This window comes from Ursus americanus, chromosome 21 (genome assembly GCF_024610735.1).
Source record: "Ursus americanus isolate L20-20 chromosome 21, mUrsAme1.1.p, whole genome shotgun sequence".
NCBI classification, from domain to species: domain Eukaryota; kingdom Metazoa; phylum Chordata; class Mammalia; order Carnivora; family Ursidae; genus Ursus; species Ursus americanus.
In genome coordinates this window covers 1,199,587-1,225,209 of record NC_142147.1, presented here as the reverse complement: position 1 = coordinate 1,225,209, position 25,623 = coordinate 1,199,587, and the positions used below count along the sequence as shown (strand labels likewise).

Below are 25,623 nucleotides of genomic sequence, written 5' to 3'. Positions count from 1 at the left end.
CTCGTGCAGGGAGGAACAGACAGTGACAGGTGGGTGGTGTGCTGGGGTCAGACAAGCTGGGCTTGTCTTGCCATCAGGGGAGCCTGGGTCCGCTGATCCGGAGACGGTCTCCACGTCTAGCTGGTCTCGGCTAATCAGCCATGAGACAGAGGACGGGGAGCTGCAGGGTCTGGCCTGGTCCCAGGTGACCCAGGGGTCATCTGTGGCTCTCATGGAGCCACGAGGAAGAGCCGACTGGAGTGTCCTGCAAGTCATTAGGGGAAGGGGGTCTCTGCGGCAAGCCGGCCCCCAGGGGACCATGGAGGCTTCCTCACTGTCCCTGTTTCCTGGCTGCTCAGGCACAGGGGAAGTTCCCCATCGTCCTAAGAAGCTCAGAGGGGACCCAGCTGGTCCAGCCATTTCCCCGAAGAAGGCCCACCACCACCAGAGCCCCACACGGTACCAGAAAGCACGCAGCCCCTCGCGCCCCCTCTGTCCTCACAGCTGTGCCCTGGGGGAGAGCACATGCAGCCTCCCCAGGGTCACACGGCCTGTCTGTGCGCCCCAAGCCCTGTCTCCTCCTCACACAGGCCACACACGCCCACAGGAGAGCAGAGCGTGGGATGGCGAGAGCCAAGTGACACTTAATGCGTCAGCACCACGACGGTGTGAACCACGGCCCAGGCCTCCCTCGGCCTCACACCTGGCCCTGGGGGCTCGCACCCCCTGCCCTGTATGCGTGCATGTTCTCGGCGTGTTCCGGACATGCGCTCACCCTCCAGGGGGCTGAGGCCTGACTGCTGCGCCCGTGCTCCTCTGGCGGGCGTCACCGGAACAACTGCATCCGGGCTGTAGCAGAATGAATTTCATGCAGAAATCAGAGCTCGACGCACGTCCGCGGGGATTTCACGGCTCGCTCTGACTACTGGTTACGCCTTCACACACCAAAGCTTTTCCACTGTTAGCCACTTGGGCGGGAAACAGATCCAGACCGTCGTGCACGGCCCGGTCACCCTGAACCGCGGCCTTGCCCGTTAGTGGGCACTGGCACAGTTTAGGGTCTGGAGGGGCCCAGCCATCAGCCCACCCCCCACCCCACATGCTTCTTAACGCAGAGCTGCTTGTCCCAGTTGTCTGCCTCATGGGTAGGTGAGCCTGTGGCTCACCGTGGGTGCCACCGAGCAGCTCCTCACCCGTCCGTCACAGATGCCCAGGCCTCGCGCCCCGGCAGGCACTCTGCATTTCTTACGCAGTCCCGCTGGCGATCGCTGTCCTGGTCCGTGCGCGAGAACCAGCACACGGAAGCCGTGGAAGTAGCCACGGAGGGAGAAGTAGCCACGGAAATGGGGAGGGGCTGGTGAGCGTCAGTTTTGGGGACCCCTGACGGCTGTGTGCGAAATAAAGATGGAAGCAGGGGGCTCACTCCTACCCCTCTGCTTGCTGAGCTCCCAGACATTTGGAGGGCACTTTTTGTTGGCAGGGTGGTAGGCGGGGTGCACAAATTATTTCCTGATTCCTATGTCTTGGGTCAGGGACAGTAACACAGCCTCCCTATCAGTGAGATGTTCCTGTACAAAAAATAAAGAGTAAAGAAACAGTTCAGAGAGCAAGACTGACTCAGGACAGGCCTCTGAGCACCCAGGACGGACCTCGACCGTGACAGGCCGGAAGAGGCGGTCACATCCTGGTGCCTTTGCCCGTTGAGCTTGGTCCCAAAGTCACAGTTGTGGGACCCGTCCTCTGGCGAGGCCTCATCGTCTCATCCCCCTTCTCCCTGCCTGACCTCAGGGCTTCGGCCAGGGGGACACACCTCCTCCCAGTCAACTCCGCATAAAATCTGCTTTTAGTGGACACCAGAGACGCCAGGAGAACAGTGATCTCAAAAGGAACAGGGACAAGGTCGGGGACACGTGCCCATCTTGGAGGTTGGGAGCACAGACACTCACCCGCAAGAAGGCAAGGGGCTGCCTCCTAGAGGTGTCCAGGTCTCACGCACATAACGGGGATGGTGGGAGTCCCAGGCCATTGCTGGGGTGAGAGTGGCGGGCTCGGCCCGGTGCCCAGAGCCTCCCACCATTGAGGAGCACCACATGGGGACGGTCCTGCCTCCTCGGGGGCTCCCTGCTCACCCCAGCACCCCCAGCCCCTGCTTAGCACATTGGCAGTGACAGCGGCATGGCAGTGGGCTAGGTAGGGAAGGGACCAGCCCGGCTGACCCCTGCAGGGGGATACACTTTTCAGGCTGGGCACCAGGGCACTGGGGCGGCCTGGGGTCGGGGCTCCCCTGCCCTATGAAGCATCTCTGGGTGTCAGCGGTGGAAGCCGGGTACCCTTTCGACATGGCCCCAGGTAGCTTCGGTCTGAAGGGGAATACGCATTCCTGGGCGGGCTCCACCCACAGCTGAGGACAGCGCTGAAAACACGGGAAGCAAGCACTCTAACACCCTCAGGGCTTCCGCCTGGAAAAGACGCTCAGCATCGTAAGTGCTCATGGGTGGAAGGTCACAAAGTCGCAATGGTGAAGGCTGGTGGCCCTCCAGCTTCTCTTTCTGTTTGTCTCCTCTCCTGCTTCCCCAGGAGGTGAGAGATTCCCACAGGGAGTCCAGACTTGAACTTCAAGCGCCCGGACCCAGGCCACCCTACTGTCCTTGTTCCTGGGGAGGGAAGCCTTGGGGGATCCGGGGGCATCAGGGGCATCTGTGCCTGTCCTCACCCAGTGGACAGGCAGACCCAGCACGTGAGCAGACAGACGGAGTCTGGGCAGGGAGAGGCAGCGCGCTGAGCCCAAGGAGGAGGGCCACCCTCAGAACATGCTGACCGAGGGCCCCTGCGGCTGGGGCGGGGACCCTGCGGCCTGAGGACCCCGGCCCTGACTCCTGTCGGCCTGCGTCTTCTGGGGGGTCTCTTGGACCACACTGCAGCTGGTGGCGGTGTGGCAGGCTGCGCACCTCTGTCACTCCCCCAAGACACCCACACAGGCGCCAAAAGGCCTCCCAGAACTTCTGGGACATGACGCCATAGACGACGGCGTTGACGGTGCTGTGGGTGTAGACGCAGGGGCGGCAGAAGAGGGGCACCCAGGCGTCCAGGAGGGGCTGGACCACCAGGGAGGTGAGCAGCAGCAGCAGGGCCACCAGCATCTTGGTGACCTGTGGGACATGGGGACAGGCTGGCGGCCGAGCACACGCCCCAAAGGGGCAGCCACAGCTCCCGCCTCAGAGCCGAGTGCTGAGTACCCATGAGAACGCTACTAGAGGTATCTGTGATGACAGGCCCGCGGGGCAGCGTGCTAGATGCTCCCCGTGAATCGGCCAGGAGGACCCTGCAAGCTGTGCCAGCGTATGAGACCATGACATAGTCTGCCCTGGGGGCTACCTGGTCACTGCCCTGCCCCCACACCTCTTAGACTCCCAGCTGGCAAACACTGACGCTCGGGGCCCTGCCAGCTGCGAGCCCCGGACGGCCCACCTGGAGATGGCACCGTCGTGGCTGCCCCTTCAGGGATGGGGAAGCAGAGCCTGGAGGGCAAGAGAGACCACCCCAAAACCTGTCCATGCTCATGACTGTTCGAATGGCCCCCTCCAGCTGCAGCCATGCCTCTCTGTTCAGGACCCCCACCCGCACCGCATCCCATCCTTCAGTTCAGGAGTGAGTCACAGACCCAGAAAGCCCACCCCCGTGCAGCTCAGGACAGTCTGCTAGGACCAGGATGTCTGCAGGAGTTGGGGTCATCAGGAAGGAGAAGGGGCACCCATCCGGGGCTCTGGGGCACACATACCAGCCTGACCCATGCCAGGAGCCTCCTGGGGGCCCCTCCCTGCTGCCATCTCCAGGGAAAGGGTGTAGGTGCTGGGGTTTGCCAGACCAAGTGAGATCCCAGCTCCTAGATTCCTGCTGGGTGATCGCGGGCAGCCCCCTGAGCTTCTCTGAGCCTCCCTTTCCAGCTTCCAGTATCAGGATGTCAGCAGTCTCCTCCCCGAATTGTGGTGAGGAAGGGGACCATGCAGTCATCACTGGCTTTTGCCCCAGGAGGTGTGACCACCTGTGTGTCCAGAGCTTTGTGCCTGGGGCCATACTGCACCCTGAGAGTGGACACAGGCCTTGGCCACTCTGGGTGCCTGGCTCGGTCTCTCTCTCCCATCACAGTGCCGCGGCTCAGTCACTGGCGTCCCTCTGCTCAGCGCTCCCCCTCCCTCCATGTCTCTGAGTGTGCACCTGTCTTAGGCTCCCCATGTGAGGGGGTCCTGCTGTCTCAGAGCCCCCATGGCTGCCCCTGTTTCCCTGCAGTCAAAGCCGAGAGCCCCCAGCTATTCACGCTGCCCCCCCACCAGCCCAGTGCACCAGGCCTGCGACCACCTCCAGGCCTCGCCCTGTCCTCCCAGGGCTTCCTGGTACATGCTTGGCCTGCCCCCTTGCCAGCCTCAGACCTGTACTCGGCTGTCAGTTCCAAGAGGCCTCTGTGCCTCTCCCTGAGCCCCGTCCCACGTCACGTCATCTCCCGGTCCCCCCACAGGCTGCGTGTGGGTCTGCCCTGTGGTCCTGAGTCCCAGCACCCAGAACCAGGCGGGGGCCACAGACACCTGGAGAGTGAACGAATGCGAATCCCACCCGCATCCCCTCTCTGCCCGGCTCTGTGTCACGCCTCTCCCTGCCTCTCTGCCCACCAGCTCTCCTCTCCCGCCCTCAGTCCCCTCCGGCCACTCCCACCCAACTCCCCCGCAGACCTCACCCACCTGCTTCCTGGAGGACCTGGGGCCCCCATCTGGCCCCCGGGGCAGCTTCTCTTGGGTTCCGGCTGCTGCCAGGCCTGGCGGCGCCCAGCCCCAGGGTGGGGCGGGTGGGGCATCGCGCTCCGGAACAAGACTCTCCCGATGAGCCATAGAGGACGGTGGCCACCAGCAGGGGCGTGACGAAGAACAGGGTGCAGTCCAGCAGGTACATGGGCACGTAGAGGCTGCGGGACATCCTGTAGCCGCACTGCGGGCCCTGGCTCTCGCTGACGTGCAGGTCCAGCAGAAGGACCGGAACAGGCAGTAGACGGACGTGGCCCCCCTGCCAGCCGCGACGACCCGCTTGGCCCCACCCGCGGTGCACACGGTCTGCGCCCGCATCCGGTGGTGGATAACAATGAACCTGCAGCCACAGGGCGGCCGTGTTGCGCGCTGGGGAGCGGGGTCAGGTGCGCCCTGCGCGTACGTGTGTGCGTGCGCGTGCGGGTGCATGTGTGCGTGCATGTGCGTGTGTGTGCATGCGCTCATGTGTGTGCGCGCGCTCACGACCCAGCCTGGCCCATCAGATTCCCCGTCAGGGAAGGACTCGAGGGCCGTGAGGATTCGGGGGGCCAGGCGGCCGTGTTGAGGGCACGTGGCAAGTGCTGCCCCTAGAGGACCCTGTCCCCGGAGCCCCCCCCCCCACGTTCAGCCATGTCTGCTGCAGGCCCAGGGACCCCAGGGCCCTTCCAAAGACCTTTGACATCTGCGAGAGCCCCAGTGGGTTTTTAAGTTGCCCACCTCCAAAGGTCACCAACTGAGACAGCCAAAGACATCAAAAGCCCCTCACGGCCGGGCACCCAGAGACAGTTGCCAGGCCAGGTGCTCGGCCCACTCCCACCTGGCCTGAGAGGCCAGAAACCCCCACTGCAGCCCCCACAGGGCAGGGGCCAGGGCACAGAATTGGGGCAGGGCTGGGAGAGAAGTGGTGCTTCTAGGATGCTGCCCACACACCTGCACACACACAACACAGGCGGCACCACCTGTACACACACCTGTACACCCACCTGCACACACCTGTACACACACCTGTACACACACCTGTACACCCACCTGCACACACAGCCAGCACACACCCGTACACGCACCTGCATACCCACCTGCACACACAGCCAGCACACACCTGTACACCCACCTGCACACACAGCCAGCACACACCTGTACACCCACCTGCACACACAGCCAGCACACACCTGTACACCCACCTGCACACACAGCCAGCACACACCTGTACACCCACCTGCACACACAGCCAGCACACACCTGTACACGCACCTGCATACCCACCTGCACACATACAACACAGCCAGCACACACCTGTACACGCACCTGCATACCCTCCTACACGAACATGCCAACATACAAGCACACACACACACAAATACTCACGAACCAAACTCACCTCCACAGCAGACCCAGCACACACGGCCACACATACAGACGCAGACCCTGACACACACACGGCCACACACACACAGACCCTGACACACACACGGCCACACACACAGACGCAGACCCTGACACACACACACACACACGGCCACACACACAGACACAGACCCTGACGCACACACGGCCACACACACAGACACAGACCCTGACGCACACACGGCCACACACACAGACACAGACCCTGACGCACACACACGGCCACACACACAGACACAGACCCTGACACACACACAGACACAGACCCTGATGCACACACGGCCACACACACAGACACAGACCCTGACGCACACACGGCCACACACACAGACCCTGACACACACACAGACACAGACCCTGACACACACACACACACAGACCCTGACACACACACACACAGACCCTGACACACACATGGCCACACACACAGACCCTGACACACACACAGACACAGACCCTGACACACACACGGCCACACACACACAGACCCTGACACACACACGGCCACACACACTTCTTCATGGACACACACTTGAACTAGCCCCCACACCCTATACCCAAAACACACAGTCCCAAATGCACACACATGTGTGTAAATCACAACACAAACTCACACACACCCCCACCACACAGGTGTGCATACCATACATACAAACACACTGCCCACTCTCATGCCACGTGCACAGTACCTGGAACACACCCCCACACCTGGACTCGTAGACACCTGCCCACACGGACCTACACGAGCACCCAGCAGGTTGCTCTCCTGAAAATGAGCCTCCCTTTCTGTTTAGCTGAGGAGACAATCAGCCCATGATCCCAGCACAGCTGCTGCGACCCCCCCCCCAGCCCCCCAAGGGCCGCACTTGCCTTCTGCTGTGGAGGCTGGCAGCCCGAGGACTAAACCCACAGTCCTCACAACAGCCCCCCCAAGTGTGCAGCCCCCCTGCAGCTGGGAGTTTGCCCCGTCTCTGCCTTCTCAGCATCTCAGAGGACCCCATCCTCCCACCGCCATCTCCCCACCCCCCCGCCCCTGCACGCTAGCCTTTCTGCAGGAAACAGTCCACCAGGTGAGAGGCCACCACCGCTGGCTCCCAGCCCAGCCCCCAGGAGAAACTTGTAAGCTCAGGGAACTTGCCCAGTGAGGAGACTTTTTGCCTTCTTCCTCCTTCCAGAGATGGGGAGAGGGGGAAGACAGCCCCAACACCCCAGGCATTCTGCGGGCAGAGGCCTCTCATCCTGCAGGCTGCAGTGCTGCACGCGAACGCGCTGTGTATGCTCGCACACAGATGCACGGCCCTGCCAACTTCTCCCTGCTCCCACACGCCCCTCCCCCCCCCGCAGGAGTGACCGCCAACTCAAGGGCCACTAGTGCGGCTTTCCAGCAGGAGACCCACTCTGCCATCCCTGCCTCCCCTCCCAGGATAAGGGCAGGGGCTCCCCAGGAGTCCATCAGGCTGAGAAGGACCCCAACAACCAGCTGAGCTATGGACGGTCTAACAGGAGGAGGCAGAAAGCCAGAAATCCAGGAGGAGGTGGGGAAGACACAGACAGGCCCTGGGATCAACTGGGAAGCGCTAAGGTGTCTACAATCTGCAGGTGACTCTGGTGTGGGGTCCACCCCCCGGGGGCCCTCTGCAGTGCTGTGGAGAGGAAGGAATGACCTGTCCACTAAGCACCTCTTGCAGCGTGTTCCAGAGGGAAGACTGATGCCTGGGAGGGGGAATGGCTGGCTCAGGCCGAGAGGCAGGTCTAGAGCCCAAGTCTGGGGTCTCTGGGAAGCAGGGGTGCTCTGGGCCCTTGCTGCTGTGCGTTCCACAAGGGGGCATGGTTGGCACACCTTCTCTTGACTAGCCCTTAGGAGGAGACCACAAAGGAGCCCTTCAGCTGGCCCAGGAAGCAGAAGTCCCAGACTGTTTCCCCCACATGGCCAGGGGCCTGGCTCTTCCAAGGCATTTAAAAAGCAGGTTTCAGGGGCACCTGGCTGGCTCAGTCTGGTAGGGCACACAACTCTTGATCTCGGGGGTCAAGGGTCATGAGTTGGAAGAGTCACTGGCACACTTCTCAGAACCAGGGAGGGACCCAGTGAGGGTGCAAATTCCTGGCACGGATTGAGTGACCAGCAGCAACCCTTGAATATGGGCTTTAATAGTCCTCTCCCCAAGAGAGTCCAATGACCCCCAGTGACTTTCTCTCTTTCACTTTTTCATTTTGAAATGGAATCAACATATGGGAAAGTGCACCAAACATAAAATAATGGTTGAACAAATAAAATGAGCCTTGTCCTCCCAGTCCTTGCCCTCCCTCTGCGGATGGTCAGCATTTCCCTGGCCTGCAGCCCCAAATGCCGTCCTGTGCCTTGCCTGCCTGGGAGCTTTCTGTAACCAGAACCACACATAATGATTTGCGTCCTGCTTCTTCCCAGCATCACGCTGAGAGATTCATCCTTGCCGAGTATGACCCTCCCTTATCCGTTTCCACTGCTGTGTGAAATTCTGCCATAGGACTCTCTGCACTGTGTCCCCACATGACGGGCTGTCGAAGGACTTCTGGGTGGTTTCCAGTTTGGAGGAATCACGGACGACACAGCTAGAACACTCCTGAACACAAACTCAGGCTGAGTGGCATTTTCATCCAATTGTTCCTAAAACTGTGATTTACAGGGCCTGGCTGAACTCAGAAACACACAGATCAGGGGAGAGGGCTGATGGGGGTGGGGGAAGGGTGGCCAAAGGCACCTGTATAGGGAAGGCCTCAGTCCCTCGTGCCCGTAAATGTGGCACCCCAGCTCCGCCCTGGGGCTGCCAGAACCTCTGGGAAGGCTGTGATCCCGTGAGCCACCATCACATGACAGGGTAGAGCATGGGTCTGTCTCCCACTATCCCTGCTGCTACCTCCCCGCGGCCCACACCTCTGTAGAGGCCCTCCTCCAGCAGGGGCCCCCCCCGACCCCCGTGAATTCAGCCCCTGGACAGCTCCAGGCGCTGTCCTCCTCCCTGGTGCTGAAGCCACGGGCTGCCTTATCATGCCCCCTTCCAGAAGGAGCCACAGGCTCGGTGACCTCAGGAGAGAAAGCAATCAAGTGCCTACAAGCCCATCTCCACCAAGGCCCATGGAAGTAAAAACGGGGGTGCAGAGGGAAAGCGGCTCGCCCAACTGTGCAGGTGACAGTAGCAAATGAGATCGGTAGTGACAGCTAAGATTCCGGGACCACTTGCTACACCCCACACACTGTGTTGTTTGCATGCCCAGTGTCTCAATCAATCCTGAAGAGCAGGACACCCTTAACAGGAGAACCTCCATCAGCCTCACGCTGGGCCTTTCTTCCACTCCCCTTGCCCTTGATCTTGGGAAGTCCTCCTTCTCTCTGGGAAACACCCAGAACCTGTGTAGAGAGGGCTTTCACTCTGCCCTGAGTTCTCCCAGCCCCTAACTCGCCTGCACCATAGACAGACCACATCTCAAAGATGCTGTGTCCCCCCCTTTGTGTGCCCCAGGCACCCTACAGCCAGCAGCCTCCCAAGAAACCCCCAGTAGCATCTCCTGGGGTTACAGAGCAGTTACATAGCTTTTGTCTGTAACAAGACCACTCTCTGACAATTTAAATGTCCATTCAGAGTGGTAAGAACTCGATGCTGTGTCCCCATAGCAAAATATCAGTTAAAACCAATGTCATGGGAGCACCTGGGTGGCTCAGTCGGTGAAGCGTCCACCTTTGGCTCAGGTCATGATCCCAGGGTCCTGGGATTGAGCCCCATGTCAGGCTCCCTGCTCAGCGGGGAGCCTGCTTCTCCCTCTCCTTCTGTGTGTGAGCACTCTCCTCTATCAGATAAATAAATAAATCTTAATTTAAAAAAAAAACATGTCGATGATTGGCATGGCAAGGCGTTCGTAACAGAGTGAGCAAAAGCCATCTGTAAAGAACAGGTGAGCATTGTCTCATATTCACAAATGTGTTCATATCTAATAGCAACGTCTGCCAGGAGCCTGCCATGTGCCAGGCGCTGGACACAGCCCGCGGTATCTCGTGTGGCTGTCGCGACCATCCCCACATGCTGGCTACTGTTAGTACCAGTTTTTCAGGAGAGAAAGCAGAGTCTCAGGAAGGTGAGGCAGTGGCGGGCAGAGCGGGGATTTGAACTCAAACCTCTCCTTCTACAAAGTAGGTGTCTTCAGGGCTGGGTGGCCACTCTTCCCCCAAACTCTGAAAGGTCTGGATCCTGGCACATTCCCAGGGCACAGGTCACCTTATTTTCTTTATCTGTTTGCCTCTATAAAGGTGGGTTGATTCAGTAATTAGAAAAAATGACAAAACACGTTTGCCGTCTTCGTGGCTGCGTTCCTACATTCAGTCCCAAGGACGGGAGCAGGGCATGGGCAGGAAAGGCCACTGTGCCATACTCTTGGGGGCAAGGGTTTGGGGGTGAGCCACAGTGAGACCTCTGAGAACGTCACCTCTCAGTCCTTAGACTTAGGGGCTTGGCAGTTGGTGAAAACACCGAGCCGGGAGGGGAGGCTCGGGGAAGGAGGTGTTCCAAATGTGTGCTGCAGGCGTCACATGCCGGGGCACACCCGTGGGCCCTGAGGAGGGGCCCCCAAAGAAGCCCCCAGGTATTTGCTGCCTCAGTGCTGAATTACCGCATGACCCCCATACCATCTGTCCATAACCGAGGGCCCGCTACCTCAGCCAGCTGCACGCTCCTTGGAGACTTCCGGAACTCTTCCATGGCCCAGAAACCAAAGGGTTCACGTCTGGCCCCACGACTGTGTCCCTTCTTGCTGGTGGGCAGCCTTGCTGTCTGGGTGTTAATTAGCACTTCAGCGGTGCGCTCGGGTGTTCGGCAGCAGGTTCTGCTGAAGGTGACAGGTGCTCCTGGAAGCTCAGGTGGTGTTTGAATAAAAGAAGATGGGGGCAGAGGTATAAAGTTGTTTGTGTAGAGATGTAGTCAGGCTGGCGCTAAAAGACAGTAAGTCATATTCCAGTGGTAAACTCATCACAGGGCTGGGGGGCCGCGTGCGTGCAGAGGCTGGGTCCCAGGTGCGGCAGAGCCCCTGTGGCCTTAGTTCTCTGGTGCTGGGCTCAAAGGACAGCCACTTTGTCACTGTGCACACTGCTGCTGTGGGTTCCGCTGGGTGGTCTTCTGTGCGTGGTGATGGTTGGGACCGCAGTTGTCTAGGGTTACCTGGCTGGTGCTCATGAACACGCTGCCTCGCAGGGAGGACTGGCAGGCTGGGGCTGGCTGGAATGGCGAAGCCGGGCCCTCTCCAGGTGACCATGCCAGCAGAGAAGCTGGACATCCTACAGCCCCTCAGCACGCCAAGAGCCCACAGTGTCTTTCCCTGCCCCTACCAGCTCAAGCAGTCACGAGCCGGCCCAGGTGGAGGGGCTGCTTCAGAGCACAGGTCTCAGCGGCCAGGGTTCCTCGGGGCATCTTGGAGACCTGCCACCACAGTCCCCTTGTCTTCCAGAAAGGGCGTCACTGACCACTGGGATGGGGAAGCCACAGGGTGCATTGCAGTGTGGAACGAGTGTGCTGTGTCCACGCTGTCACTGTGGGAAGAAGTCCTGGCTCTTGATAAAGGCTGTGAGTTGGGAACTAAACTGACATTCATTCATGCAATCATTCAGCCACACCAGAGAGGAGGGGTCTGGCAGCCATTGCTTGGCGGGGGCTGAGGGTCATTCCTGGACGTCTTGAGGAAGGGAAGGGAAGAGGTCGGACAGAGTCTGTGCTGGGCAGCCCTTGGAGTCTGGGACAAAGCCTGTAGGAGGCAGGGTTCCTCCAGGATTCAGGGTCCCACACAGAACTAGGGGGCCCTTCCTGCAAGCTGTGTCTACAGCTGTCTCCCAGAAGTGAATTCCAAATACAGAAAAATCTGTAAAGAAATGTGTACTCCATTAATTTTCTCATGAAGCTGGAGAAAGAACTTCTGGATGAAGATGAAAGGGAATGTGTATGTGTGTGTGTGTGCGTGCGCTCCTCCCCAGGTGGGAATGGACAACATTGGAACTTCCAGGAGCCTGAGGCCCACTCTGCCTTCCCAGCATCATCCAAGAGGCCACCTGGAGAATGAGAAGGGCTGAGGGGCCCTGGCAGCCAGAGCAGCACCCGCCAGTCCCTACCCCGGCCCACATCCCAGCCCCTGGCTCGGGAGTGGAGAACACCTGGGTTGGTGTGCCCTCTGGTGGCAGCTTGGGAAAACAGCAAAGGCTCACGCAGGTATGGCCACCCTGAAGAAGTAAGAATGTGGGTCCCACCCCCCCCAGGACCCCCACTCCCCACCACCTGCAAAAGACAGCTATAAAACCCTGACGTACTGATATACATGCATAGACGCATTTGGAGGGCTGCCAACACAAGCAGCTGTGGGGCTATCACCCCTGAGCAAAGAGAAACAACAAAGTGAACCCCACATTCACCCTGCGGGGGGCAAGGGGGGTAATAGCTGCAAGCACGGCCCTGCTGAGCTGAGGGGACAGAGTCTAAACCATCTGGAACTTGAGGGGAAAGCCTGGAGAGAAGGAGCCCAGCATCCTGAGTGCAAACCCATGGAGTAGTGGCCAGCCCCTATGCTGCCCATGCTGGGGAAACCGTGAGAACCGGCAGAGAGGAGCACTTGGGGAGACCAGGAGCTTGACAGAGGGGCAGCAGCAGACTGCAGATCAAGCCTGCGGACGCAGAGTTGGGGCAGACGGTGCAGACGGTCCTCTGAGAGTGCAGACGCTCCCCTCCCAGGAGTACGGATGGGCCACACTCTCAGAAACAAGCCAGCCCTTGTGAAGCCTGGAAGCAAGGCTTATCAGGGCCCAGTGATCTGCTGAAACCACCCGCACATACAAATAAAGCCTCACCCTCTTTGGGAGCAGATAAGGCCATGGCGCAGCATCCCGCAAAAATGTATCCATATGTCCAATATCAAATAAGAAGTACAAGGCGTGCTATAAAACAGGGCCAGATCACTGAAAACCAACAACAGGAAAAGCAACAGACCCCACAGGTGACTCAGACATAGGAGCTTCCGATGAGGCTTTAAAATCCCCAATATGCAGTTTCTCATGTCACTCCCCTGCTCAAGATGTACTCTGGCTCCCCGTCACTCCTCAGTGGGGGAGTCAATGCCCTCCTTAAAGCAGCTTCATCCCTATGGATATTACATACTTATACTCGAGACTCATCTGTTACAATCTGCAACATATTGTACGGTATTGCAATCAGCTGTAAACATCTGGGCCACTGCTGTTTTTTCCACTTTGTTCTTTTGGTTATTAGTGAAAGATCTGTGAGTATCCTTGCTCATGTCTCCTCGTGGCCACAGGAAGAAAGTCCAGTCCAGGGGTCTTGCCCTCCATGGGGCATCGGATCCCCAGGCCTGTGAAAAGGCCGACTGACAGCCTCACCACCAGACTCTCCGGTGTAGCAGCTCAGGGCAGGGCCTGAGAACCTGCATTCCTAACAGACGCTGTGGTGTTGTGCTGCCGCCCAAGGACTCCACTTTGAGAACGCCTGTCTAGGCTTGCGCTGTTGGTCACAGAGCACTGCTCTCAACATGCTTGTTGTTTTCCAAAGTGGTTGTTGCCCAGTGTAGACTGCCACACTTGTTAGACTCAGTGCCCCCCACGACCATCCCCAACACCTGTCACGGCTCTGTGGGTGGTGGCAGCTATCTCCGGCCATAACTGATGTTCATGCATCCTTCTTGGCTTTGACCAACACAATGACCCTGGCCAGATGGGACCACGTCTATCAGCACACTGAATGTAGGGTGTGCATGTCTGCCAGTTATCAGAGCGGCTGCTACTGACGGTGACTCCAAATGACCCAGTGGATAAACCAGGGGTTTATGTTTCTCCTACAGAATGGCCACAGCCAGAGTAACCTCACCTGGGGTTTGTGGTCCGACTCCCTGGGTGAGGGCCCAGCTCTGCCCTTCACAGCTTCTATTTCCTCTCCTATAAAACGGAGACCACGGCGGGGGCTGCCTCCCAAGGATGTCACGACCACACCCAGCACACGGCCTGCCATGAGCAGAGAGCTCTGGGAGCCAACGACTGTGTGTGCCTGTCACCTCGTGGCCTCCTCCTTCCCACTGGAGAAGGAGGCAGCAGGTGTGAATAGCTCCGCTTTATAGAGCAGGGAAACTGAGGCTCACAGGGACACCGCTTACATGCTATAGCTGGGGCCTACGGCTCAAGGCACAGCAGTCCAAGCCCATGGTATTTAGACTCACAGAGACTGGGCTCTGATCCCGTCTCAGGCATTCTCCGTCTTTCTGAAGGTTTCCCTGCAACACACACACTCCAGATGCTGCAGACACTGTGACTGGCAGCACAGTGCCCGGCCAGGAGCTCGTAGTCATGCTGTAGAGACAGACAAGGCTCTGGAAGAAGGTCCATCCTGGGTGAGGCGTGAAGAATGATCAAAGTTCAGTGAGGAAATGTGGGAGCAGTGTCCCAGGCAGCAGGAATGGCATGTGCAAAGGCCTGGGGGCAAAGCAAAATGTGCAGCCAGTTGAAGGCAAGGAAGGGGACAGCAGGGCTGGAGACAGGTTAGAGAGCAGGGGCAACACGCCTGAGGGTTCGGAGCCTAACGTGGGGCAGAGGGAGCTTCTGGAGGGTCTCAGGCTGGAGCAGTGAGATTACAGTCAGGTGGCTCTTGGTGTCTGGGAGAGGATGGGGAGGAGGGGAGGAGCTGGAGCTGGGGCATGAACCCCAGCAGGTGATGATGATGGATAGAGAAAAGGGAGGGTTGCTGGAGATTCCTTCAGGAGGTAGAACCATGGACGGAGTCCGGCCCTCTCCCTCTCCTGCAGAGCCCGCTGCCTACCTCTTCAGCCCTGGCTCCTTCCCTCCTCCCACCTCCTCTTGCTCCTCGCTCCCACCCTGCATCGCCCCCCCCCCCATCAGTCTGGCTCTACTTAATTTCTTTTCTTTCCTTTTCTTAAATAATAGCTTTGGGGCACCTGGGTGGCTCAGTCAGTTGGGTGTCCGCCTTTAGCTCAGGTTATGATCCCAGGGTCCCGAGATGGAGTCCCATGTCAGCCCCACTGAGCAGGGAGCCTGCTTCGCCCTCTCCTCACCGCTTGTGCTCTCTGTCGATATCTCCTTCTCTCTCAAACAAATAAAATCCTTTTAAAAATGAAATAAATTAATAGCTTTGTTGGGGTATAACTCGTATGCCATAAAATTCACTCTTTTCAAGTACCCAATTCAGTGATTTTTAGTACGTGCCTATCACCATTAATTCCAGAACAGTTCTGTTAACCCAAAAGAGGCTTTGTTCCCACGCCCCCAGCCCCCAGCGACCACTCTGTACTTTCTGACTTTATGAATTTGCCTCTTCTGGTGTTTCATGTACACGGAATGTATTAGTCAGCTTGGGCGGACAAAACAAAATACCACAGACTGGGCAGCTTTACAGAAATTTATTTGTCACCGTTCTGGAGGCTGGAAGTCCAAGAACAGGGTACTGGTGTGGTCAGGTTCTGGCGAAAGCCCTCCTCCAGGGAAGCAGACCACCTTCTTGTGCCTCTCGTGGTGTGTGGAGGAGGAGGTGGACAGAACTCTGGGCTATCTCTTCTTATAAAGACTTCAGTCCTTTATATGACTGAATAATATTCTGTTGAGTGGATAGACCATATTTCACTTATCTACCATCAGTTGATGAACATGTGGGTTGTTGCCCCTTTGTGACTATTGTGAATAAAGCTGCTTTATTCACCAACTTCCGCTGGTATACAAGTGTCTGTGTGCATATTTCATTTCTCTTGGGTTAGCTGCCTAAGAGTGTCATTGCTGGGTCGTCTGGTAACTCTGCATGCCCCCATTTCTTTCCTTGCTCATTTGTTCGGATAACAAGGGGCAAACATCTACAAGTTCATGCAACTTCACAGTCTGCCAGACACTTACTTCTGTGGCCCAACGGTGGTGAGAGGCTGCCCCAAGGAGGAGCTCTTTTTTCTGTTTACTGCAGGTTTTCTGGAGAAGGAAGGTGGGCTGAGGGAAGGCCTGCCCTGCTCAGCATTTCCCAAAACCCTTCATTACACCCAGAACCAGCTCCATAATTTACAGGGTCCAGCGCAAAATGAAAACGTGGGCCCCTTGTTCACAAATGATGAAGAACCCAGCCCAGGACCTTCCTCTTTAAAATGGAAAGTGCATCCCGGCGTTGTGGCATCGAGCCCCACATCAGGCTCCTCCGCTATGAGCCTGCTTCTTCCTCTCCCACTCCCCCTGCTTGTGTTCCCTCTCTCGCTGGCTGTCTCTATCTCTGCTGAATAAATAAATAAAATCTTTAAAAATAATAATAATAAAACGGAAAGTGCACTCCGTGGGTGGGGCATGCCACTCTTGATCTCCGGGTAGTGAGCTCCAGCCCCACATTGGGGGTAGAGATTACTTAAAAATAAAATCTTAAAAAAAAAAATGCTGTTTGATCTCCTGCAAGGTGGTTCCACGCTGAGGGGCTGTGCTTAGCTGGTAAGCCGCCCAAATGCTCCAAATATCACGTGACGTCCTTGTGCTCTCGGAAAGCTGATCACATTTAATAAGACGCAGAGCTGTTTATTCCCACGGAAATAGTGAAAATTGTCAAGCTCTGATATTGAATCTCAGTATCTGCAACAGGATTAATTTTTTTGTCGAGCTAATTATTTTTAAGAAAGCAGGAATAGTTAAAAATCTTAAGGTTTAACATTTAAACTCGGTACTCAACAATGATTAATTTTGGGCTGAACTGATTATACTCAACAGAGCGTAAGCCATTGAGTCCGACGGAAAGAGCTAAATATGTCCAGGCTTTGAGGTTTAAACTCTGTATCCGAAAAATGAGTAACTTTGTGTTGGGTGCGTACGTTCAACGGGGCGGGAGCTCTCGGGCCCTGCAGGAGGAAGTAGGATTTCCGGCTCCGGGGACGAAACCACCTGCCGCCGCCGGCGCCGCTCCCGCCCGCAGCACGGTCAGGCAAGGCGGGAACCGGCTACGCGCGGCGTCACGTGAGCCCGCAGCGAGGCCCGCCCCCCCGCAGGCGTGGTCAGGCGGCCGGCGGCGCGCGGGCTCGGAGACACGCCCCGGGGCGGGGCCTTTAGGTAGCGCCTGCGCTGTGGCGGGCTCGGGCGGGCGCGCGCCGCGGGGGCGGGGCCGCGCGGAGGAGGCCGCGCGGAGGCCGGAAGGAAGCGGGCGGAGGGCGGGGCGAGCGAGGGAAGCCCGCCGGCCCGCAGGACGACTGTCGCGGCCTGATGACGTCGCACAATGGCCGGCCCCCGCGGGTAGTGGAGCCCGTTTGTTCCGCCCGCGTCGCGCCTCAAGCCGGAGCCTCTGAGGAGCGGAAGGGCCGAGGGACGTCTTCCCCGCGCCGCCCCGACGCCAGCGGAGCCGTGGCCCCCTCCCCGCCCTCGCGCTGAGGTAAGTGGCGGCGGCGGCGGCGGGGAGGCCGGGCAGGTAGGGAGGAGGCCGAGGCGGCCGGGTGAGGAGCGTGGCGGCGGCGCGGAGTCGAGGCCCGGGAGCCCCGGCGCCGCCGCCTCCGGGGAGCGCTCCGGGCTGTGTCCTCGGCCGAGCGTGGCTCTCGGGTCCTGGGAAGGGGTCGCAGAAACAGGCACGATCCCGTGTTCGGTCCGCGGCTTGCCGGCCCGGGGGGCCCTGGAACCTACCTGAAGCCCGAACTCCGCGGCTGCCCCTGCGCCCCGCGGTGGAGTCCATTCTCCCGAAGCTGTCATTTCTCTTCCGGGACATTCGCGTGGCACATGTTTGCCGCCCACGGCGGCGGGGGGGGTGGTGGTGGGAGGCACGCAGTTCGCCCTCCGGAGGAGACCAGCCCGGACTGGGGATGGGCTCTTCGGGAACTTTGAGCTCTCTGGAGCCTCCCGGAACTTGCTCCCTCAGCTTCAGTGGGCACAGGTTGGATGTATTGGCTGTGCCCCAACTCGCGCGCCACTCTTAGGCATAAACTTCCTTGCTCCTTTAGTTAGGAGCCTGAAGGATGCCGAGTCCTTTGGATAAACTAACTGTAGCTATCCTGCTGGGAGAGGCTGAGTCCACTTCCAGCCTTGCTTCTGCTAAAAGTTGTTTTCTCGAATACTTTATGACAGCGCATTTGCCATGTAGAGTGGTTGATCATTTTGAGAGAGCCCCGCTCAGCAAGCTCTTTTGCAAGAGTAGATCAGTGTACCATCCATATGGGGAAAATAGAAGAACGGAGTGTTTGGCATCTGTAGTACTGCCTGGGGGCAGAGCAATGTCTCATCATTTCTTCTTTGAGACTCACCTCTCTCCTATTGCTCGTGGAGTGGAGTTGGAGTCGTCTTTGCCTGAGAATTTTACAGTCTGAGCACATGTGTGTGTCCCAAAGGCTGGAACCCCTCTCTGGTTTTGGGTGGGGAATGCCCAGGTGTAAGAAAACTTTGTGGAATCATTCCAGAGAGCCAACAGGTAAGCTGTGTTTGCTCATGTTTAGGACGGTTTTTTACTTTTTCACAGCTGCAGATCATCTCAAGGTGAGTGCTTCTTTCCTGAGGAGTTTTTGGTGGTCGAGTTTAGTGGGTGGTGTCTGTCATCAACTTTGACACCCTTCCTTTAGATGTTGTAAATCCGTGAAGTTATGAGTCAGAATTTTTACCAGATGTACCAACTTCAGCATTCAGATAGGGATTGTTCTATTAAAAGTTGTTACTCTGAAAGGTTATGCTTGTATTTCATTGGTGCTCCTTTGCCAAAACCGCCTTATAACTTCTGTTTTGGCGATAAATACGTAAGTCATATGAGAAAATTGGTTTCATTCAATAGTTGTACCCTGTGTTTAACCAGAAATCACTTTACCTGGTTTGGTAGCTCACCTCATGTACCAGACCAGGTTCTGAATGGTTTCCTGTGATTTCTCAAAGTGACCTACTTTGAGGAGGAATATCTGCTGCTACCAGAGAGCCAGGAAAAAACTTTGCAGATTCTGAAGGTCACTCAAACAGAGAAGTTCCCAAACTGGTCTGCACTTTAGCATTGCCATTGGAATCAGTGTGCAGCCTTCCAGGGTGGCTGCTGGGGGATAAGGCAGCACCCACTGCGTGTCTGACTTCTGCTGTGGTCTTTTAAAAATGGGGCGCTTATTTCCAGTTTCTTCCTGGTATGCAACAGGTAGTTTATCAAGTAACAAGATTTTGTCATTTATTCAACAAGCGTTTATCGAGCGTCATCTGCCAAATGCAGCATGCAGTAGAAACACAGTGATGGACACTTGTCATTCAGGTCTCTGGGCAAGTTCACCATCTTGTGGGTCAAAGAACCGAAGAGGTAGTTCTAAACTTCGCCAAGAATCCTCAGTTACAAGGTGATTGTGTGAGAAGAACAGCTGAGTAAAAACTGTGAAGCGGGAGTTGGTGAAGATGTGACGAAAGGACCCTCTGTGTCATTGTCTGCTTTTGATAGGCTGCGTGTTCTTCCTAGCACCTGACCTAAAGTGTGCACTCGGGTGGTTTCCAAAGTGAATTCATCTCAAAACAGGTTGTAGATGCCCATAGAGACCAGGAACCTGCCCAGCCCAGGGCCTGGAACACAAACCATCTTCTGACTCCCAGTGATACTTTTCTTCTGAGCAGCAAGGTGTGACTCAGGTTGTTTCTAATGGGTAGATTCTTTGGCACATTTTTCTCTCCAAGGTGCTCACCTGTATGCAGCCTATTGTTAAATTCCAAAGGGTTCCATAGGTAAATAAAAGATGTGACTCCTCAGGAAATTGTCGGGGCCTCCTAAGGGTGATTGTGTGTCCCATTGTGCCTAGGAGAGCCTCTCTTCATGCCTATTGTAATTGTTTTTTGTTTTGTTTGTGGTTTTTTTTTTTTTAAGATTTTATTTATTTATTTGCATAGAGAGAGAGGGAGAGAGAGCACAAGCAAGGAGAGTGGCAGGCAGAGGGAGAAGTAGGCTTCCCGCTGAGCAAGGAGCCCAATGTGGGACTCGATCCCAGGACCCTGAGATCATGATCTGAGTCGAAGGCAGACGCTTGACCGACTGAGCCACCCAGCTGTTGTAATTGTTAATAGTGCCCCCTTTTCAGTCTCAGATGTGACCCAATTTAAACAATAAATTATGTGGAGCACTGCTACTAAGGGCCAGCTATTCCACTGAGTTTGGGAAACACAAAGGTGGGTCTGAACCCTTCTACTCAGGTACTTCATGGAGGGGAGGGGTCTGCCAACAGACTTTGCAGACAAACAGTCGTGGACCGTATGGTAAGTATGGATATGTACTAGAATAACATATACTTAGGGCAAGAGTTCTCAATTTGGGAGTGGTGAGTAAACCTCAGGGGATTTTGAACTCCCTAAATGGAAGATAAATTGCATACATTCATGTTTTTCTAGGGAGAGGAGCCATCGCATCCCCTTCATCAGATTCTCCAAACAATCCATGCTTCCCTAAGGCTAAGCACCGCCACCCTAGAACACTAGGCTGCCCTCCTAGTAGCAGGTGCGCCCAGGACCTCCTGCCCTGCCACCTTCTGGTCAGCCCTGAAAACTGTCTTTGAGAGTCAGAAAGTTATCTTTGTGTCCTTGGAGAGTTGAAGTCATGTCCAAAATTTAAACCGTGGGGGGCATGTACTCAGTTAGTACTTCTTCAGATTTTCTTTCCCTGCCACAGTACAGCAGCCTCTCGTCAGCATTTCCCGTGGCCTCAGTATAAAGGTGTGCATCTTTGGGGTTTCTTTTCTTGGACTCATGTTTAGTTTAGATGCCTGAGATTCAAACTTCAGACAAGTTTAAAATAAATGACTGGTGTCCCAAGTTGAACCTCCATACGTTCATAACTATTTTAACTATGGACTGTATAAATGAGATGTTAACTTTTCCACGTAGATGAGATTGTTTTTGTTTCTAGAGGGTCTAAGATAGAAGTGTAGATGGATCAGAATAAAACTTTAAAAGGGAGAAAAGAAAAACAGGCAAAATCTCCTGGTTCAGTAGTGGGTTCTGTTCCAAAAAAGAGTTTATAAAATCAGTTTGGAACTCGGGTCCCATTTTCCTGTAGAAGCAATGGCAAAAAGTGGGGATGGGCTCCCGTGCAGGTAGCACCAGCTCATTTCACGCAGAGTGCGGGGCTGTGTAATTGACTACACGCCCTAGAGGCAGCTCTGATTTGCAGTCCCAGGATACCCACTCAGTGGCCACGTGACCTAGGTCTCCTTATCTTTGACAAGGAACATGGCTTATTTGGAAGGCTGACATGAGGGATTGGTCAGGTGCCTGACACAGAGGGGTCGTCTCTTAGAGGTGTCAGTGGCTGTCAGCTTTATTGCAGACATCCTTGCAATGATAGAGTGTCACATTGAGTAGAGAGCTATTTGTCGAATGAAACCATGAATGAATTACTCAAGTGTACCCCGAGACTGGAAATGCATCTGACGGGTGATAGGAGTCTGGTTCTTACAAGTTGAGGATTACCTTTACTCATCTTCTCACTAATTCAGTTTAAATTCAAGTATGTGGAACCTGTGCCAGGCATGTTATGAGGCTTATCTCATGTAAGTGTTGCAACAGCCTTATAAAGTAGATACTGTTGTCCCTGTATTGCAGGTGAAGACACAGACCGAGGCGTTGCAAGTGTACATAGTTGGCCAAGGATCCTGAAGCTAGGAAGCAGAAGCGCTGGGGTTCAGCTCTAACGCAGACCCCACACTGCTGCACTGTCTGTGTACCCCATAAAGTTGCAGCACACCAAGGGGTAAACTACCCGCTGGCCTGGCCCACTTTTTGCATCAGTTCAGGTATTTGAAGTGAGGCACTCTTTTTCTTCCATTTCTTACTCTAGTATTTGGTTTCAACTTCCTAGAATATGAAAAGCAGTTTGAATCTAATCATAACAATGAAACCCAAGTGCAAACCCGTTTGCATCCAAGCCCCAGAAAAGGCTGCTAGCAGGCTATGAGAGGTTGTAGTTTTGAGCAGGGTGGGATGTTGGGAGGCCAGTAGCAGACTTGGGTCTTTTCTGCAGCTTCTCAGTTGCAGATTTTTAAACTAGTTTGAGGGGACATAATTTTAGATAACATTTGATTGATTTAAATAAGTCATTTGGTTCTCAGGGTTGCCAATGGACCATAAAATGTGAGAACCAGAATTTGTTGCGGGGGCGGGGGGCGCCTGGATGGCTCAGTCACTTGGGTGTCCGACTCTTGGTTTCAGCTCAGGTCATGATCTCAGGGTCGTGAGATCAAGCCCCGCGTCGGGCTCCACACTAGGTGTGGAGCCTGCTTAAGATTCTCTCTCCCCCTCCTCCCTCACCCCCCGCCAAAAAAAAAAAGAAGAATTTGTCGGGTTTCAAGTAGGATGTCTGAGGCTTGGTAACCAGCTCCATATTACTGGCTGCTCACAGGGTACAGGTGTCGATTCAGCAGCTGGGGAGATGAAAGTCGCTGAACTCCTGTGAAGAAGATTTCTTATATACAGTGTGATGAAAACTATGCAGACCTGGGCATAGGACTCACACACAAGGAAAATCAGTAAGGAAGGGGAAGGGGCCCTGAGTGGCTACTGTAACCCATCCCCACTCCAGGCCCATTCTGCGACAGCTGAGAGCAGAAAGCCCTTAGCTTTCGGGCACCTTGTTCATCTTTACTATGGCCGGTGGGTGTGTTGTGCACAGGGACAGGCTCTGCCCTATGGGGCAGAGGGCTCTACTTGATTTTCAGCAGAGTCCTTTATTTGAGAACTGACTTTGTTTTTGTTTTTTGGGTTTTTTTTTAGAGAGTGTGCATGTATGAGCCGGGGGCGTGGGGAGGGGGCAGGGAGAGGGGGCAGATGGAGAGGGGGAATCTCAAGCAGACTCCGTGCTGAGTGCAGAGCCCGAGCCCGATGTCAGGCTCAATCTCACAGCCCTGATCACGACCTGAGCCGAAAGCAAGAGTCAGACGCTTAACTGCGTGAGGTATTCGGGCGCCCCTTGAGGACTGACTTTTGAAAATTCTCCCCAGTAGTCCTGCCTCTGGATAGTACAGTTAGGAAGACTAAAAAGTGAATCATTTTTAAAACTGTGGCTGTGAATGGATTGATTGGTTTGTAAATTTCTATTATTACTAACCATTCAGTTGATTTATAAAGTGGTGAATTTGAAGTCATTTGTCTTAATGTGTACTCAATTTTAATTTCCATTAACTGCAAAAAAAAGTATTTTTGACTATAGGTTAAGATACCATCTCTTGGTATATGCATCTTTATTATTTTTTTTTTTTTAAGATTTTATTTATTTATTCGACAGAGATAGAGACAGCCAGAGAGAGAGGGAACACAAGCAGGGGAAGTGGGAGAGGAAGAAGCAGGCTCATAGCGGAGGAGCCTGATGTGGGGCTCGATCCCATAACGCCGGGATCACGCCCTGAGCCGAAGGCAGACGCTTAACCGCTGTGCCACCCAGGCGCCCCATTGGTATATGCATCTTTAAACACAGGTTCTCTTTTTAAAAATATAAAGATATTGAAAGATACGTGTTTAGTTTTTAGTTATATAAAAGCATAAAATGACTCTTTTTATTTAAAGTATGTAATTATATGTGTTTCCAGATCTTGCTGAGATACCAAGCTGCATAATTCTGACATACATTATTTTAAATTAAAATTTTGGAGAATCAAGTAAACACTGCACCTTTCACTGTTCCTGTTATTTCAAACTGGTTGGGCAGTGACTTCCTCCAGGTGCACTGGTGAATGCTGCTGTTTGGTGTTGGTTTCATGCGCATATACTCCTGTCCCACTGTATTCAGTTTACATTTAAAGCAAATGAAACAGGGTGCCTGGGTGGCTCATTTGGTAGGGTGGCTGCCTTCGGCTCAGGTCATGATCCTCGAGTCCCAGGATCGAGTCCCACATCAGGCTCCCTGCTCGGTGGGGAGCCTGCTTCTCCCTCTGACCTTACCCCCTTTTGTGTCTCTCTCTGTCTTTCAAATAAATAAATAAAATCTTTAAAAATTAAAAATAAAAAAAGGAAATGGAACAATGTCCTGTCATTGGGCATGGATGTGGGAAAGTGAAAAAATGTCCACTTTATAATTAAGTCTATATTAGTAAAAATAGAAAAAAAACTTTTAAAATGACAGTCTTTTTACATATGAAACTACTCACATACATAAAATTTTCTGCCAGAGTTCTTTTCCATGACATAGCTGTATTAGAATGATGGTTCTCTGCGTTCCTGTGAGAGAGCCGCAGCACGCGTGAGTGATGCCGCCTTCTAAACATCTGTTGGTGGCCCCAGCACATAGGTCTGTGGTGAGGCCTGAGGTCTGCATTTTTAAATATCATCCCCAGTGATTCTGATGGGGCAATCGGGGCCATACTTGGAGAAGTGCATTCAGAACAGGAGACAACCAGTGACCTGGGGACAAGACTGGCCAGGGTTTCTGCTCCAGACCCTTGAGGGTGGCTCCAGAAAAGTGGCGGCATTGCCTCGTTCCGTAATGCAACTTTTCTTGAATTTTAAAAGTAATTTAAGAATCCAAAAAGCTGTGCCTCACAATTTGTATCTTATTGCTCACTTTCTCTTTACCTGCTGGGTTGTGCTTGTGACAAGGAGCAGTCCAGGTCTCTGCCAGATTGCTGCAGGTATGCGGGGCCAGCCAGTGGCCTCCCTGGTGGAACAACCAGCAGCAGTGGTCTGTAGAATGGGGTCTGGCGTTTGGAGGAGCTGTGCGGGACCGAGAGAGATGCAGGTCCTGGTCCCTCCTGCAGGTCGGGAATGAGCATGGAGCCAAGAAAACCAGGTCAAGATTGACTTTATGTTTTGCTGACTGCTGTGCGTCTGTGTTCTCTTTCTTTTGCAGAACTGTGGGTACCGATGGATGTGGCCGAGAGCCCTGAACGGGACCCTCGCTCTCCAGAGGACGAAGAAGAGGAGCAGCAGGGGCTCTCGGACGATGACATTCTGAGGGAGAGTGGGTCCGATCAGGATTTGGACGGAGCTGGGGGGAGGGCTTCTGATTTGGAGGATGAAGACAGTGCTGTCCCGGGACTGAGCCAGGAGGAGGAAGAGAGTCACTCTGACGAGGAGGACCAGGACCAGGAGTCCGAGGCTCAGGATCTGAGCAGGGGCCCCACAAGCCCCCCGCATGTGGAGGAGGGGGACGGGGGGGAGGAAGAGCGCACAAGCGACCTGAGGGATGAGGCCTCATCGGTCACCAGGGACCTGGATGAGCATGAGTTAGACTACGATGAGGAGGTCCCCGAGGAGCCGGCCCCCGCTGGGCAGGAGGACGAGACTGAGAAGGCTGGCGCCGAGGATGACGAGGAGAAGGGAGAAGGAGCTCCTGGGGACGAGGGGGCTACAGGAGTTCACAGTGTGGAAGACAAGGAGCCCCTGGAGACTGCCAAGGAGAAAAACAAGGAGGATGATGATGGGGAGCTCGATGATGGGGAGCTTGACGTGAGTGCCTGCGCTGCCAGGGCTGGCGGGGGGTGGGGGGAGATGCAGGGAGTT

The 25,623-nt window shown here is 55.2% G+C and overlaps 1 protein-coding gene across 3 annotated transcripts in view; it reads left to right on the top strand.

The window, feature by feature from the left end:
- Positions 1 to 17,393: 17,393 nt before the first annotated feature.
- The window catches only part of ZC3H18 (zinc finger CCCH-type containing 18), a 62,065-nt gene continuing 53,835 nt past the window's right edge, over positions 17,394 to 25,623 (top strand). Inside the window, exons 1-3 of one of the 3 annotated variants that reach the window (XM_045772660.2) lie at positions 17,394 to 17,578; positions 21,736 to 21,926; positions 24,971 to 25,569. In XM_045772660.2, the coding sequence (XP_045628616.1) occupies positions 24,985 to 25,569 (585 nt within the window). In that variant the 5' untranslated portion in view covers positions 17,394 to 17,578; positions 21,736 to 21,926; positions 24,971 to 24,984. The remainder of the gene's footprint in view (positions 17,579 to 21,735; positions 21,927 to 24,970; positions 25,570 to 25,623) is intronic. The other 2 variants (XM_045772659.2, XM_045772662.2) reach the window with 2 other exon arrangements.